The sequence below is a fragment of the Podarcis muralis genome, chromosome 2, assembly GCF_964188315.1.
Source record: "Podarcis muralis chromosome 2, rPodMur119.hap1.1, whole genome shotgun sequence".
In the NCBI taxonomy this organism is placed as follows: Eukaryota; Metazoa; Chordata; class Lepidosauria; order Squamata; family Lacertidae; genus Podarcis; species Podarcis muralis.
Window position 1 is genome coordinate 2,184,787 of NC_135656.1, and position 18,149 is coordinate 2,202,935.

Consider the following 18,149-nt stretch of genomic DNA (forward strand, 5'->3'; position numbering starts at 1 on the left):
GAAAGAAATGGAAAGACCTCCTCGTGTATCTTTGTGGGACTGCACAAGCAGCCTGCTGGCAGATGATCTATGTCTCTTTCCTTAGCAAAAGAGAACATCTGCAAATACGTTACAACTCTCTAGAGCCTCCATGCTTCAGGGGCCCATGCTCCTAGTTTAAACTATTTGGAGTAAATAACTCTTGCAGGCCAAAAGGCCAGGCAAACCACATTAGTTACATTTGCATAGTTCTTCTCTCAGACACCTACCTGCCCTCCCCAGAATCCTTCTGTGCCCACTGCCGCCCCACATGGTGATCTGGTTTCCAATATCTGCCCTCAGTTAAATGGGCAGAAGCTCCTGCCATTGTTGCTGGACTCCAACTCCCATCATCCCTGACCATCGGGCATGCTGGCTGGGGCTGATGGGAGCTGGGAGTCCAACAGCCTCTGGAGCGCCATATGTTCCTAACCCTGACACGGGGAGCTTGGAAAATATGGGACTGTCCCATAGGATCAGGTTGATGTCATGGGTGGGATGACCCAATACTGCACAGCACAGTCCGAATTCTGATCTGCCTCCTGCCCCCACTGGCTGCTATTTTCTGGAATTTGAATTTATAACAAACAAACAAACAAACACACACACACACACACACACACACACACACACACACGGCCAAACAATACATATAGTAACACTTCTAGTTAGACTTTGCAGACAAACTGCCAATCTGAGCCATCCTTTGTAGTTGGCGTCTTTTTAACAGTGCTCTGATCTGCAGGATTAGCAGGCGATCCCATTCCGCTCCATCTTGGGGGAAGTGTGATGCCTGATTTCTGCGTTCAAAGTGCTGTTGAAGGGAGCAGGTTCAGGTTTTTCTCTGCCTACCTGGCAACCCTACATTGCTATTGCTGTTAGCATTGCAGATGCCAGTACACCCCACAGATGTGTTTGCTACATTGTAATTCAGCTTACTATGGGCTAGGGCTCTTTCAAGGCACTGCCAAACCCTCAGCTGAAAAGCAAGCATTACATTGCTTAAGGATTTGCAGCGCAATCCTAACCATGTTTACTCAGAAGTAAATCCTATGAAATTTAGTGGGGCTTGCTTCCTGGTAAGTGAGTTTAGGATTGCAACCATTGAGAGGAAACTGTTACTCAGACTCAGGCACAGCAATTTGGTACAACAGAAGCAAAATATTAAGCCAATTGTATGCATGCTGCATTGAATTCCACCTGCTGTCCAGTTCTGAATAAGGAACACAATGAACATTTTAGCCCATGGCTCAGGTATGATCCAAGGCTGGGTGCCTGGCTGTGCTTTTCAATACACAATTGTGGGCAATGAGAAGCACAAACAGGATTTGCTTTGCAAAAGTCACACATCAGCTTTGGAAAAGAACTTATAATGCCACCACAAAACAGCAAACTTCCCTCATCTTCTCTGCAAGTCTCTTGTAACATTTGCCCTACTGCCCACTGAAGTCCAGCTTCTTGCAACCTAACTAATGTGGGCTTGCAGCTAACCATGGAGAGAAACCAGACCAGCCTGCCCCAACCCTGTGCCCTCCAGCTGGCTGTAGGGCATCAGGTTGAGGACAGCAGAACTAAAGGACTGGAAGCCCTCCACACACACACACCCTTGTTGTCATATCTGAGATTCTAAGCTCTTCAAAGGCTGTTTGAAGTTGTTCTGCTCCAATAAGAAAAAGGAATTTGTGTGAATTTACTGGTGCCATGAGTTCCCTGCAGCCAAACCCACTGACGGCTTCAGACAGGTAACCAAGACCATGTGTGTACTAGACCAGTTCTTACCAGGGGGGCAAAAACACACATTTCCTTGGCTCAGGAGCTCCCCAGCCACAGGGGTTTCTCCCTCCCTCTCCCTCTGCCTCACACCCACCCACACCCCTCTTGGCTTCCCTCTACAAGAAATACAGTCAGACACCTTGTACTGTTTCCCCCCTTTATTTATAACAAAAGTGGCATGTGGACAGTCTTCTCCCAGGCAAGCCGTTTGTGCACTGACTCCCCAATATTGCGCGCGCACACACAGAGGGGAGAACAAAACACACGCTGGTAAAAGTTATTTCCAAGGGCTGAAGCAGGGGAACAGAAAGCAGCCTATGAATTGTACTGCAAAAGCAGGGCAACATCACAAGGTCCCATCCCCTAATGAGCCGAGGGCCAAAGTTTCCATGGAGAGCAAAGGATAGAAGGTAGGGATGGCCAACCTCAAGCCCTCCAGATACTGTTGGACTCCAGCTCCCATCATGCCTGGCCAGTGCCCATGCTGGCTGAAGCTGATGTGAGCTGGAGTCCAGCACCTGGAGAGCACCCTGTTGCCTGCCGACACCTGCATGCACTACAGATGGACCACTGACTTCCCCTGCTGGTGTGGCAGATTATTTTTCACCAGTGGCCAAGTCCTCTTTAGCTAGTCACCCGCTCTCTCATTATCCCTGCTTGCCCCTCATTCCATTAAACGGGCCATGAGGCAACAGGATTTGCCCTTTTGCTTCTCCTGCATTTGCAAATAGAGAACAATAGGCAGCCACCAATTTCCTTCTGTGCTTCTCAAAGTTTCTTGTTTTCAGGAGGGGACAATCAGTGGACATCATCACGTGCTCCACATGGGGCTGTCATTGGAGATGGTTCAGAAACGTAAAGCTGGCAAAGAATGCCGGTCACCAACTCCTGGTTGGGGGCAGGAAGTTGGAGCATCACACTTCGACTTGCTAGCTGCACCGCTTACTTCTAGGCCCAATTCAAATTGATGGGGATGAGTTCTAAAGTCCTAAATGGTTTGGGTCCGAGTTACCGTACTTTACAAATAGCTGTGCCTGCATTAACCTGCCAATCTCTTAAGATCTACTTCTGAGGCTGTTGAGATGCCCATTTTAAAAACAATGAAGCTGTTACCAAGTGCAGGAGGCCGCATGAAGAATCCAGAATTCACTGAAAGGTGGGAAGAGTTGCTACATCTGTCTTCCTTGGGTCTCCAGGCATGTCGCATGGGAACTGCTTAGCATTCTTTCATAGGCCCAGATTTAGATCTGCAATAAGCTCACATTCAGTGCGTGAACAACTCCTGCATCTCCAAAGGGGACACTTGGTTCTCATCAAGTTGCTTCCAGGCAAACCGAGAAACAACAAGGGCCAGCCACCACTTAAATACCTGGGGAGCATCCAGTGTGCAGGGTCCACACACTCAGAGTATGTAAAAAGTTTATAAAGAGTGGATCCATCCCTTAGAGAAGAGATGGGAAGTACTCAGCAAGCCCTCTGTGCCCAATGGAAAGATCAGCACTGCAAAGGGAAAAGGTGTGAGCCAGTGGGTGGAGAAGAGAAATGGTGCCACAGAATCCAGTACTAGCAAACGGTTCTGGGTTAAGAGCGCAGTGGCAAACCCTCACAGGTGTTCAGATGCAACGATTCAGATCCAAGTGACGCCAAGAGATTCCAAGAACCCATTCCTTCTTACAAGATCACACCCATTGCATAGAGCCAGCTCTGCTCCCGGGCAGGCTTGATCTGAAAAGGTTAAGAGCTACAATAATAAAATGCAGATGTGATGCTATTTAATGCAACTACCAGTTCCTTAGTTGAAGTCCATTTTCAATTGATGGGGGGGGGGAGGGTTTCAGTGGCCCCCCCAGTCACCGCTAGGCTCCAACTCCCACAATTCCTGACCCTATACTGGCTGGGGGCTGTTGGGAGCTGAGTCCAAGAGCTTTTGGGGCGAAGGGGCACAGGGGTACCCCAGCCACCCCCAATCCTCAGGCATGAAACCTCTTCTTCCACTGACCCATCCACTCACCCCCACGTGCAAGAACCAAGTGGCTAATTACGTATTTTGGTCCAAACATATGTGTGAGACACAGATGACACACTCAGAACTGACTGGAGCATTAGAGTCTAAATAAATGCTTTGTTTCTGCTTTATAATGTAACAGTTTTAGACAATGGATACAAGGAAGACATTAGCAGCTGACCCTTAAAAGGGGGGCTGGGCTGTGGCGTTTGAAGGGTGTTTTATGTCCCTTCCAAATTCCATAGGGCTAACCCTCAACAGCAGGGACAGTGTCAGCACAGGCACATGGCTTCACCTGAACCAGGTATGGGGAACTCGTGGTCCACCCGTTGTTGCTGGTTTACAACTCCCAGCATCCCTGCCCACTGGCTATGCTGGCTGAGGCAGTTGGGAGTTGGAGCCCAACAGCAGCTGAAGCACCACAGCCTCCCCATCCCTGGTCTGAATCTCACTCTGAAACGTCAAACCCAACAATTTAAAAGGAGCCAGGAGAAGAACTGGGGCAGGGGGACTATTTGGGGCACAAAACTCCCTACGTTCTTCCTGCCTCAAAAGCCATGAGCAACAGCAAGACGACAACGGGGTCAGGGCTTCTGTTCAAAATAGTTTCCTCTTAAAATGGATTTGTGCCTTGCGCTTATGAAAATACATCTCTCTGTGAAAGGAGTCCCTTGCTTTCTCTTTTGGGGCGAAGGGGCACAGGGGTACCCCAGCCACCTTGGGCCTTCACCACACACCCGGCAGGCGGCAACAAGACCATGGCTATGGGTGGCGATGGTGGCTCTGCCTGTTTCTTCAGCCTTCATGTTGTTCCCCACCGCTCCAAAGTGCAAGAGGGAAATGTATTGGGCCCAGGAGGACTTGGACCAGAACCTTGGGTCTTGCTGTGGACCTTGAGCCATCCCTCCAAGCTGGAACAAAACGCTGGTGAAAGTTAAAAACACACACACACGCACGAGAATGAGGGAGCAAGCCAGAGCGACAGGCGAAATGGAATAAGGGAGAGAGCCTAGGGAAGCCAGCAGAGGGAGGGAAAGCAGAGGTGGACGCAGGCTCCTGCTCTCGGCCTCCTAGGGGTCGTCCTCCTTGCCAGCACCTTCCTGCAAGGGCCTGTCCAGAGGGGGGGCCTCCCATCCTTCCACGTGCCTCCTCTCCTTGCCGGAGTGTAAAAGTCTGGGTCTTTATTAGAAGTCACTGAGAATGCTGATGTCTGCAAACTCATTCCTGTACCGATGGGAGTACAAGCTGAGGAGAAAGGCCCACTTCCAGGAGATGAAGCTCCAGACACAGGACAGGTAGTAGCTCTTTGGGTCTTTCAGGGCTAAAGAGAAGAACAAGCACCATTAATAATGTTAAACAAAAGAGAGAGAGAACAGAGCCTCCCTTCCTCATTACTGAAGACTCCACTGGATGAGTTGCCACAACCAAAGGAAGCCAATGGAATAAATGCCTCCTATGGGAATCGCCAGGCAGGATGGACTTCAGCAGGGATGGGGAACCTGAGACCCTCCTGGTGACTCCGGCCGGCATGGACAATAGTCAGGGGTGATGGGAGTTGCAGTAGCAGGAGGGTGCGCAGGATCCCTTTCCCTGCATTTTGGAAGGCCGGCACCTGAAGCTTCAGAAGCAAAAGCAAAGCTCCCCTTGGCTCCAAGTTGAAGCTAAAGTGGATCAGTGTGAAGTGCCTCCCCCTTCAAGGCAGGTTCCCTAACAAATTCCCCTCCCCAGTACACATGGAAACACTAAGTAATGCGAATGGGAATATATGATCTTCTCTTATGCTCAGTTGGACTCCTGCTAGTCCATCTCTCCCAGTATTGTCTATTCCTAACAGTAGCATCCATGTAAATCAGGCTGGTCCAATGCACAGCCAGAGGGCCACATGTGGCCTTTAACGCATTTTCTGGCGGCCTTCAGCATGCCGCCTTCTGAAAGTTGGGCAGGTGAGACGCTGGGCTTTGGGAAGGAGGCACAAGGCTCTGACAGGGTCCTAGAGTCTTCCCTCCACCTTCCGAAAGCCCAGTTAGTGCTTTCCCCGCTTTGGAAATGAGGGAGGGAGGGCTCTAGGACCCTGCCAGAGCCTCGTTCCCAAAGCCCAGAGCCTCATTTATCCACCTTTGGGAGGCAGCATGGGCGTGCATGTCCAATTTTGGCCTTGCTCTCCCCACCTCCACAACCAGGCAGTGTGTGGCCTGTGGGTTCAAAATACTCTTGCAGCCCACTTGGTATAAAAAGTTGAGCCATCCTTCTGTAAATTCTTAGCCACAGAGACATTTTGGAGCCCTGCTCCCTAAGATTCTTCTGGCTGGAGATACCCAGCCCAGAACCTGAGACATTCTGCATACAAAGCAGCAGCTGTGGCTCATCCCTCTATCTTTTGCACATGCCAATTTGCCTCAGACCAAGCCAGTCTACTGACCCATTGAGCTCAGTGCAGCTTGCTCTTTCCAACAGCGAGTCTCCAAAGCCTCAGGCAAAAGGTCCATTCCACCCCCACTGCTGCTGGGTGATCCTTTCAACTGGAGATGCCAGGGACTGAACCGAGGACCTTCTGTGAGCAAAGCAAGTGTTCTGCCACTGAGGATTATGGATTGCAGAATACAGAATTTTCGGGGAGCAAAATTTTGATTTTGCTTGTTTTGTTTTTGGGGCCACACAGAACCTAATCAGCTCTTGCTATAGCCGAACAGCAAATGCCCCCCAACTTACACTGATGCTGTGAGATGGCCAAGGCCAGGAATGTGCAGAAGCCCACCAGAGAGATGATGCCAAAGAGAACGCCGACAAAGAGGAAGAACCTCAAGCCTTTCAGCCACGTCCTCCAGTAATCCTGCACGTACATCACATGTGTGATCAGGGTCCAGAGAGCCAGCACCCCTGGGGGAGCAAAGAAGGAGAAGAATCAAGAGCAATAGCAACATGAACTACAGGGCAGATCATCCATCTCCACACAGGTCTTAGGCCAGGAGTGGGGAGACTGTGGCTGCTGCTGGACTCCAAATCCCATCAGCCCTTGACCATTGGCTGTGCTGAGGATGATGGGAGTTGGAGTCAAGAAACAGCTGGAGGGCACTACACTGCCATTAAACAAAACAGAAAAGTCTGAGCAGGAAAAAATATTTTTCAAAAACCCACCAAACACCTATTGTGGTTCTCTTCCACAAAAGGTAGTAGTAATAATAACAACAAAAAAATTATTATTTCCCTAGCCACTCTGGGCAGCTTACAGCACATATAAAAACATAGTAAAACACAAAACATTAAAAACTTCCCAATGCAGGGCTGCCTGCAGATGTCTTCTAAAAGTTGTGTAATTCTTCATCTCCTTGACATCTGATGGGAGGGCGTTCCACAGGGTGGGAGCCATTACTGAGAAGGCCCTCTGCCTGGTTCCCTGTAGCTTCACTTTTTGCAGTGAGGGAACCAGCAGAAGACCTTCAGAGGTCTTCTGGGTTAGGGCTTTACAAGTCAGCACCAACACTGAATTGTGTTTGGAAACATAATGGGAGCCAGTGAAGATCCTTTAGGACCGGTGTTATATGGTGCCGCAGTCACTCCCAGTCACCAGTCTAGCTGCCATATTCTGGATTAGTTCACACCTTTAGATCTCACCACTTCAAATAAAATCAGGGAGAGGACACAGTGGAAGGAATGCCCTCCTGTGGTGAAAAACAGCGCTGCAGATAGCCATCAGCACTGGGGGGGCGGGACTGAGTGCAAGATCTGCAGCTGTTTCAGGGATGGATCAAACACAGGTTTGAAGACAAACCCATGTAAAAGTGCCTGAGCTTTGAGAAGCAGCATGGAGGTAATCACTGTTCCTAGAACCAGGTGTTTTTATCCTCACAAGAGGGGAAATTGAGGGAGGTGGTGGTGGAATCCACTTTTACCAGTTCAGCCAGCCAAAAGAGGTTACTCTGTCTGAAGGGCTTGTATTATGTGCACTGATGCGATTTTGGCATGGCATCTCTGGTGTTCAGACCAGGTGTATTCAGACCAGGGCTGGGGAACCTTTGGCCTTCCAGGTAACGTTGGACTCCAACTCCATCAGCCCCTGCTGGCCTGGCCAAAAGATGAAGGCAGCTGCAGTCCAGCAACATCTGGAGAGACAGGGATCCCCCAGTCCTGGCATAATTGTTACACCCACCCCTAGTGGGAAGTCTAGCGTGGAATGTGCCCCTGGAGATGCTGCTGGACTCCAAATCCCATCAGTCCTGCCCAGTGGCTGTGATGGCAACTGTAGTCCAAAGGAACTGGAGAGCACAAGGTTGGCAAGGGCTGTTCTGGAAGAACCATGGATGTGCAATAAGACAGGATTCCTGCAAGTTTTAAGGGGTGGAGAAACAGGAAGTTCAGCAGTGCTTTGCCAGCTCTGAAGAAGGGGAACTTCCCAGATTGCAGGTGCCGATTTCCACAGAGAGGCTACAGAAACACAGGCTTCTGAACACAAAGACCACCACAGCTAACCACAAACGAACAGCCACACCCTAGGCCAACCCCAACCTCTCTCACCACCAAAGGAACACAAGTGAACAGCAGAGAACCTGCACAAGCAATGGTGACACAAAACCCCACATATATTAAGTAAAATAGAAACATCACCACCCGACCCCACCCCCACCCATCTTCCCCCCCCTCCACCTCTTTCCCCCTATTCTTCCTAATGTCTCAACAAATGAAACCGATTTGTAAAAAAAAAAAATGTTACCTGGAAAAAAAAATACGAGAGAGAGAGAGACATTGCACACACCTTTGTAAATCAAGAAAATCTTTTTTAAAAAAATACATTAAAAATAATATTTGCAACATTGCTGACAAATCAAGAAAAGAAAAGAAAAAGAAACAAGCTTCTGGTCTACATTTAAAATAATATGGATGTATTTTTAAAAAATGCAGGGTCATTCCAGGGGCTGCTTCTCTCAGCAGGAAGTGTGTGTGGTCAGAGGCTCCCCCTCACGTGTCAGAAACTGATTCACCACCCAAGGCTGCCTCCTTGTGTTAGGGGACACCTGACGCTGCACTTCCAAAAAACCATGACTTTGCAAAGGAATCTTTGGAAGGGAAGTCTTCAGGGTGACTTGGCAGAAAATGCTGGGCAAAACAAGAACTCTGCACAGCAGCCTCAAAAATTGAATTAACCCTGACAAACTAGGCACAGGGTTGAAGGCACTGCTATTAACAGCATTAAAGACCTTTCCGGTTCTCCAACACTCAGATAAACAGGGTTTAGATTGGGGTTTAGGGTCTTTGCTATCTAAGCCGTCCTAACACCCCATTGGGGCAGGTGGTGGCAACCCTTCCCCTGCAAAACATCTGGAGTGTGCAAATGCCTCCTCTGTGTCTTCCTGCTACCTGACCCCTGGGGACAACAAGCAATTGTGAGAAGGCTGTTCAGCTGAGCATGATCTATTTGGTCCAGATCCAGGACAAACAAACCCTTGGCAGGCTCAACTGGGCAGATCCACAATACAGTTGTTTTGAACTTTTTTGTGTTTCTTTTGGTCCTTTTCTGCATGCTGGAATGAGATAAGTGACATCAGCAACTGCCTGGCTGGAAAGGAGGAGGAAGACATTCAAGGGAGGAACCATTCTGCAACCCAGCGCTGCCCCCTATCCCTAAAGACAGTGATCCTTTTGGCCCACACCCATGCAGCCTTGCACCCGGACTCATTTCTTGGTAAAGTCTCGGCCTGCATTCCTGAAACGGAACAAGAAACGTTTGAGATCATTGCTCAAGACAGAAGCAGCCTCGCCTCCTTCACATTTTCATGCACCCTGCCAAAAACAACCTGCAAGATCATGCCTCCTGATAAACCTTTGCCCCTCTAGAAGCTCCAGCTGTCAGAGACAAACCCAATTTGAGCATCAACACTCCAGCAATAGCCTAATTTGAGCCCCAGGACTCCCACAATGCCCCCAATTCTCACCATGTGTTCCTGCCGGCAGAATCACCAAAGCAGCCAGCTGGATTAACAGCTTTGACTGTGTGAAGGCACCCTTTGGCACAGCAGTGGCTAAGAAGTGAGCCTGAAGGCAAAACTGAAAGGAGATTTCACAAAGAACCTTCACCAATGTGGCATCAGGTTTGACAAGTAAGTCCTGGGAGTGATGAGATGCACGCAGTCTAACGCTGAAGCGCCATCCGGGAAGCCTCTTCTCCCACCCACACAGGGAGCATTTCTTTGCAGGGAATTTTACATATGAGCATATAAAGCAACCTTCTACTGGAGGCCGTTGGCAATTGGAGCCCAACTGCATCTACAGATTCCCCATTCAGTCTACACTGACTGCTAACAACTCTCCAAGGCCTCATTCCAGGTATTCCACAATGCCTAACTTTTCTACAGTTGCACATGCTTGTTATACATTTAGGTGCCAAGTAGATAATATTTTCTGGTTTTACATAATGCTGCCATCTACCTAAGCAGGTGCTGTTGGGCTCCAAATCTCCTCCGTCCCAGCCAGCCTGACATGTGGTCAGGGTGACTGGGTGACCTTGGGTTAGTTGCCATCTCTTAGCCTAACCCACCTCACAGAGGTGTTGTGAGAATGATGTAGAGAAGAGGAGAACCATGTACACCTTGGAAGGCAAAGGTTCTACATAAATGTAATAATTAATAAAAACATCTGGAAGGCCACAGGATGCTCATCCCTTGAATAACAGGAACCATCTTGCTACAAAACAAGCAGTGCTCAGGGAACAGGTCAGCTTGAAAGGAGTGTGCCCCCACTTTTGCACAGCACACACCATTGTTTGCTTCTCCAGTCTTTCACATTGAACTTTTTATCCACTTGTCTGGCAACGTCTCCCTTTGGAGAAGATCTTAATCCAAAGCCTTGCTTTATCCAATCGACTGAACTACCTGCCTGACTTAAAAATAGCAAAAAAAGCTTCTTAAGAATGAATGTCATCGTCCTGCAGGTTCATTCCAAGAATCAGGAGAGCGGCTTCTGCGTTCCAGAGCTCCAGTCCCCAATTCAGTGGGGCACTTCCTTGAGATCTGAGGGGAGCTCCCATCGCATAAAGCAGGCATGAGGAAACTGTGGCCTTTCCAGAGGAGACTGGACTCCTAATCCCTGGCCATTGTGGAGCTATTCACACCACGTAGGTCTCAAAGCAGTGTACAATAATAAAAAAACACCACATACAATATACATCATTTAAAACCTCAGGAATATAAAACCTCACAAACTAAAACAAAATGTAAAACATTTGAGGTGCATTCAGGGTTCAAAGACCTCCTGACATAAGAGTTTTGATCAGAGTCTGAAACTGGGTGGGGCAGCGCCTAGTTAGGTAGGATAATGTAAGTCAGCACACTTTGATAACACATCAGGTCATCTTGGTTCTTATAGGACTGTCTTGCACTTCTTCAGGCTGCAGGAAAGGGCTGTGATGCTCCTTTACAAAATTCACTCCTACCCTTTTCTATGTGGGAGGAATTTGCTTTCTATGGATCAGCATTCAGTCATGTGAGCTGCCACCGGCTGCCTGAAGGAGCACAGCTCATGGATTTCTCCCCTCAACCACTTACTTAGTTGATTAAAAGCAACTAAACTGCTTAATAGTCTAAAATTGCTGAGCAGAAGGAAAAACAAAGTACAACCGTTTCATTAAAACAAGCTTCAACGTATCTGTAAACTACTGCAAAACTGAGCTGTAGAGAACACATGTGAACAAAAGAAGAGCCTGCTGGATCAGGCCAAGCCTGTTCTCACCGTTGCCAAGCTGTGGGAAACCAGCAAGCAGGATCTGACCACAAGAGCCCTCTTCCCTCCTGTGGTTTCCGGCAGCTGGGATTCAGAAGCCTTGCTGCCTCCAACTGCGGAGGCAGAGGGCAAAGAGGTTTATTGCAGCACAACCTTATTATGAGGTATCCTGTCTTTGTTGACTCTGGGAATGGATAATATCGAAAAAGGCAGATATAATAGATTTGGAAGGACATGGCAACAGATTTGGATGGCATGCATACTTATGGTATGAGAAAGCTAAGGTGCATAAAGGTTTTCAGAATCATCTAATAAGAAAATCAATCTTTCTGGTATGGGAAAAAGCAAAAAACACCTTGGTGGCTTTCCCCTTTAGAAGTAATATCTTTGAAAAAAGTGAATATGAGAATTAATTGGCTGACATATAGAGAGCTGGTGAAACAAAAGATTATGATGAGATAAGGGATTTAATAATGGACTGGTTACAGTTTCACCAATTAAATGATATATTTAAGATTGATAAAAAGAAAGGTTTTAGTTGTGAATTATCAAGATTTCAAAAAGATTTGTTAGAAAATAATGTTAAATCATTATTTAAAATGTATAGCTTGGTTTTTAGAGCGGCCCACAAAAGATGAACAGGTCAAGTCAGCAAAGTATTTGGGACATAATATTCAGATGGCAGATTAGGAAAGGTTATGGAAATCAGATTTGAAATTTATGGCACGTTGTACACTGAAAGAAAATTATATGAAAATGATGTACCAGTGGTATTTGACTCCTACTAAGTTAGCAAAAATGTATAGGACAAGTTCAAATATCTGCTGGAAATGTAAAGAAAAAGAAGGTACCTTTTATCATATGTGGTGGACTTGTAAGGTAATAAAAGCATTCTGGGAGATGATATATAATGAAATAAAAAAATGCTTAAAATAACTTTTGTTAAGAAACCAGAAGCTTTTTTATTAGGAATTACAGATACTAACATACCAAAGGAGCAGAAAATACTCTTTATATATGGAACAACGGCCACCCGGATGTTATTATCCCAGAACTGGAAAGAAGACAAAGTCCCTTCCAGAGAAGAATGGCAAACCAAGCTGATGGACTCTGCCGAGATGGCAAAGCTGACTGGAAAACTCAGAAATCAAGAGGATAAAAACTTTATAAAAGAATGGGAAAAATTTATAAGTTATTTAGGAGACCACTGTAAGCAGATGGAAACAAGAGCAAGATTTTGACTCACTTGTAGTGTAAAAATTATTATGGACAATATTGTTTGATACGGATGAATATGCAGTTGTAGATGTTTAAAATGAGACCCCATGGAGGAGATGGGGGGAAGTCTAGAGATTCGGAGAATCTCTTTATATAGATATGTTTTTACTAGTTTGTGTTCGTTTATAGTTTGTATTTGTAAAACCAATAAAAATGATTTCATAAAAAAAACCCAAACCAAAACATGTTTTAACTGGCCTGCCTCTGCACTACCAAACCAACCCAAGCTCTGAAACAGGGTATAAGATTCCCCATCTGGGCATAGCTCTCAGCTAAGGCACTCCACAGCCCAGAGGTTCAGCAGGAAGCTTTCACTTACAGCTCACAGTGTCTTAAGACAGAAGACTGCAACCTAGCAAAATTTACTTCCAACTGTCAGAATGCTCAACATGGCAGATAGGGAAAAGCTCATTAATGGGTGGGTTCTCCTGCATACTCTATGAATTTTGCACAAAGTCACATTCATGTCATACATTTAAAGCACCGTGATACCACCTTCCCCTTCCAAAAGAGTCTGGGAGCTGTGGTTTTCAAAGGGTGCTGTGAGTTGTTAGGAGAGCCCAGCTGCCCTCTCAGAACTACAATCTCCAGAGTGACTTACCAAACAATCCCTCTTCACAGGGAGCGCTGGAAAGTACAGTGATGTCAATGGCATCATTGTGCTTTAAATGTATGTTGTGAACGTGGCCATAGTCACATTGCACACAGACGTGTGCAGTCCTGTGGGATCCCCATCAACAGTGAGGGCCAGAACACCCAGCCAGAATGAAGGCATAAACTCCAGGATGGTGTCTATATTTGCCTCTGGCCTTCTGCCTTCAAAAATCAAGCCTATACCTACCTGCATGCTGAGGTCCAAAAGTAGAGCAGGGTGGGTGCTATTGGCCGGCAACGCCATCATCCCTGACCACTGCTGATCAGGGCTGGTGTTCTAACAATATCTGGAGGGCCACGGGTTCTCGGCTCAGAACACAACACATTCTAATAGCTCGTAAGGATTAGTGGCAATATATAAGTAGCCGTTTATATATGACAAATGGTAGAGCTCATCCAACCTTAGTCTCAGGGTCAAAATAGATTTGATGGATCTGGGGACTGGAAAAGGCAACAGCCCAACACCCTAAAGATTCACTGTCAGTAACAGTAGACACTACAGTACAGTAACTTGGTTTACAACCATAATCCGTTCCGGAGGTCCAGTTGTAAACCAAAACAGGTTGTAACCCAAGGCACACTTTCACCAATGGGGCCTCCCAAAAGAAATTGGTTGTAATAAAAATAAAAATGGGTTGTAATCCAAAAAAAGGGACACACACTTCCGGGTTTGATGTGGTTGTAATCCAAAGCGGTTGCAAACCAAGGTACCACTGTACTGCGGAAGATGGAACAGAGGTCTGACTCTGTATATACAGTCCTTCAGTGGCTGTGCTCGTTTCTCTCTGGTCAGAGGGTGGCACTTGGGGGGAATTGTCGTCGTGCCACTCCTTGGTGTGTGGAGTGCCGCAGGGTGCGATACTCTCCCCAATGCTTTTCAACATCTTTATGCGCCCCCTCGCCCAGCTTGTCCAGAGTTTTGGGTTGGGCTGCCATCAGTATGCTGATGACACCCAACTCTATCTCTTGATGGATGGCCATCCTGACTCGGCCCCAGACACACTGATCAGATGTTTGGAAGCTGTGGCTGGATGGTTACGTGGGAGCCAGTTGAAGTTAAATCCTTCAAAGACAGAGGTCCTTTGGCTGGGTCGGGACAATATGGGATTGGGGGGGGGCAACTCCCATCTCTTGCGGGGGCGCAATTAGTGTCAGCACCGTCCGTTAAGAGTTTGGGTGTAATCTTCGACACTTCCCTTTCCATGGAGGCACAGATTGCAGCTACAACAAAGGCGGCATTTTTTCATCTCCAACAAGCTAAGCAGTTGGCTCCTTACCTCTCTCGCCCTGACCTAGCCACTGAGATCCACGTGACAGTCACCTCCAGACTTGATTATTGTAACTCACTGTACATGGGGCTCCCCTTGAGACTGACCCAGAAACTCCAGCGGGTGCAGAATGCCGCGGTGAGACTCCTTATGGGGTCCTCGCCATAGGATCACATTCACCAGGTGCTATACCAGCTGCACTGGCTCCCGGTGGAGTACAGGATCAGGTTTAAGGTGCTGGTTTTAACCTTTAAAGCCCTATACAGCCTAGGACCCTCATACCTATGGGACCACCTCTCCTGGTATATCCCACGGAGGACCTTACGGTCTTCAAACAAAAACATCTTGGAGGTCCCGGGCCACAGGGAGGTTAGACTGGCCTCAACCAGAGCCAGGGCTTTTTCGGCCATGGCCCTGATCTGGTGGAATGTTCTGTCACAAGAGACTACAGCCCTGCGGAACTTGACATCTTTCCACAGGGCCTGCAAGACAGAGTTGTTCCACCAGGCCTTTGGCCAAGGCACAGCCTGACCCCCTCCTTTGGTAATCCTCACAAAACTTCTAGCCCAATGGTTGCCATTAATTTGACTCTGAATTGATTTTAGAATGAATGAATGTATTTCAATTAATTGATTGTAATTTTATGTAAACTGTGTTATTTTTACTGTTGTTAGCCGCTCTGAGCCCGGCTTCAGCTGGGGAGGGTGGGATATAAATAAAAATGTATTATTATTATATAGGAGCTTCATATGTACTTAATAAAGAAATGAATGTGGAGGAAAAAAGAAATGAATATGGCTGGCTAAATTCCTCAATCCTTTTAAATGTGTGTGGGGGGGGTGTGGTTAGTGTGTGTGTGTGTGTGTGTGTGTGTGTGTGTGTGTGTGTGTGTGTAGTGTTTTTATCTTGTATTTTTATGCTGTGAACCACTCTGAGATCTATGGATAAAGGGTGGTGTACAAACTGGATAAATAAATAAAATGTAATTAAATGGCAGCTGCCTTTCCCCAAATAAACAAAGTCATCAATCCTTCAGAGACGACTGTCAAGTTTTTTCTATTACAATGCAATTTGTTTTACCGTGCTTCTCATTTAACTTAATATCCATCCTAACAGGGTAATAATGATCAGGTACTGAAAAACATTTCTAGGCTCCAAAGGCAGCACCTGTGTCATCCCCATCCCTTCCAGGACTGGTTATTCTGGTTCCCATTTTACAGGCAGGATAGCCAAGGCCAAGGGATTAGTGTCACCAATGTCACAAAGTCAGAGAAGCTGGGATTTGAACTTGTGCTCCTTCAAGTCCCAAATCTCTCTGGTTTAAACCAGTTCATCATCAATGCTTTCAGAACCATGTTCAGAAATTCACTGGGGGTAAAAGAAAGAAAGAAAATGAATATGATTCTCATGAAGGTGATAATGAGAGGGTGACAGTTGCCCTGACAACTACTACAGAAGTACAAAAAGAAAGTAGCCAAAATCCCATCACGCCATGCTGTACCCTGACATGACCTGACAATTATACGAGACACACGGTTTTCTCCATGCTGCCTGCCTACAAGAGACGATTGTGATGCTGGACAAAGGGGATAAATGTATTCAAAAAGGCATCAGGAAAATACATGCATTGCAAACCACAAACAGGCTGCATGCAACAAGTCATGCTTAGAGTGGCCTTGAGTTCAACAGGTGCCAAGTGCTGAAATTCCGTTCTTTTAAGCCCTGTCTTAAAACTGCTCCTTGGTAGTACAAAGCTGCTAACAATTTAATGCCGAAACCAAGCTATTTTTAAACATCAACATATCCATATTTTTGTAGAAGGTTGGATCCTAAATATTAGGTGCCCTGGTGGCTCTTTAAAGCCTAACAGCCAGTGAGATGCAGCAGTCTGAGTGTCAAACCAGAACCTGGCATACTAGGGTTCAAACCCCCATTCTGCCCAAGAGGTGATCTTGGGCCAGACAGCATCTCTCAACCAGGGCTACCTCACAGGGTTGTTGCAAGGACAAAATGAGGAGAGGGAGACTCACACACAGCACCTACAGCTTCTTGGAGGAAAGATGCAATATACAGTGGTACCTCGGGTTAAGTACTTAATTTATTCCAGAGGTCCATTCTTAATCTGAAACTGTTCTTAACCTGAAGCACCACTTTAGCCAATGGGACCTCCTGCTGCTGCTGCGTGATTTCTGTTCTCATCCTGAAGCAAAGTTCTTAACCCGAGGTACTATTTCTGGGTTAGTGGAGTCTGTAACCTGAAGCGTATGTAAACTGAGGTACCACTGTAAATGCAGTAATAAACAAAATAATTGTCTCCCCCTCCACGCACACAAATTATCATACTGCCTTTAGTCTGAAGTATATGTTAGAGTGCTGTTAATGGTTAGAGGGATAGGCTAGGAGCTCTTTGGGCATCAATGGGCCAGTTGCTATCTCTTAGCCTACGTCCCAGGGTTGCAAAGAATTAAAATGTCACTCTGGGCTGTTGGGGTGGGGGGTAAGGTGGATAAATCCAACTAAGGACTGCAATATCCCAAGAACCGCCTCTCTCCATATAAATAGCATCCGAGTCCCTTCTTCAGATGATAACAACAACAACAACAATTTAAAAAACCACAGATTAGCTACAACTAGTCACATTTATACTCACAACAAGGGCAACTGGTAAGTATTACAACTAGAAAAAGCACACTTAAAAGAATTCAAGTGACCTTTAGCACCCGGGGAAAGAACTGTAGGGGGAAAGAACTGTAGGGACACTAGGTTGTTGTTTTTAAGGCTCTCCGGTTGGGGCAGCGAGGGGAAAATAAATCCAATGTGGATTGTCCCGCGAGGCCAGTTTGCAAATAACCCTCCTCTGGCTGCTCAGAAAGTTTAGGTGGCCGAGAGTCCCCCAGGCCCCCTTCAAGTTGTGGCCCCGCCGCGCAAAAGCGAAGCAAGAGGCTGCGTGCTGCAAACTCGCCGCGGACTCGCGACGCAGCCCCGGCGAGCAGGGGAGGGCGCGGGAGAGAGGGGCTCCCCGGAGCGGACCCTTCCCTGCGGGCCGGGGGGGCGCCATCGCGCGGGTCTTACCGGAGAGCCCTCCGGCGGCGGCGGTGTAAGGCTGCCGCAGGCTGGGCGCCAGGTTCCACACCAGGAAGACCGACAGCCCCGACACGCTCCCGGCCGCCGAGTAGGCCAGGCGGATGCCCAGCTTCCGCGTCACCGCCATCGCCCAGCCAGCCGAGCGAGCGAGCGAGCGAGAGGACGAGAGGACGAGAAGGCGCGCTGCGCCGGTGCCCGTCCGAGGCCGCCTGCCTGCCTGCCGCTGCCGCCCCGGCTCCGCCCCCGGCTCGCCTCCCCGCCGGAGACGCCCCCTTCGGCAGCGGCGCCCAGCGGCCGGGGGGAGGCTCGGCTTGGCGGCCAGGCGCGCCTCGAACTTGCCCCGAGTCCGGGTCGGGGGG

General features: G+C 47.7%; 1 protein-coding gene across 1 annotated transcript; it reads right to left on the reverse strand.

Annotated features, from left to right (window-relative positions):
• Positions 1–1,931: 1,931 nt before the first annotated feature.
• Positions 1,932–17,975, reverse strand: SLC48A1 (solute carrier family 48 member 1). Its single transcript, XM_028721202.2, has 3 exons — positions 17,779–17,975; positions 6,506–6,673; positions 1,932–5,117 (listed from the first exon to the last, which is right to left on the reverse strand). The coding sequence occupies exons 1-3, from the start codon at positions 17,915–17,917 to the stop codon at positions 4,981–4,983; spliced, it is 444 nt and encodes a 147-aa protein (XP_028577035.2). The 5' UTR covers positions 17,918–17,975; the 3' UTR covers positions 1,932–4,980.
• Between the last annotated feature and the right edge of the window lie 174 nt (positions 17,976–18,149).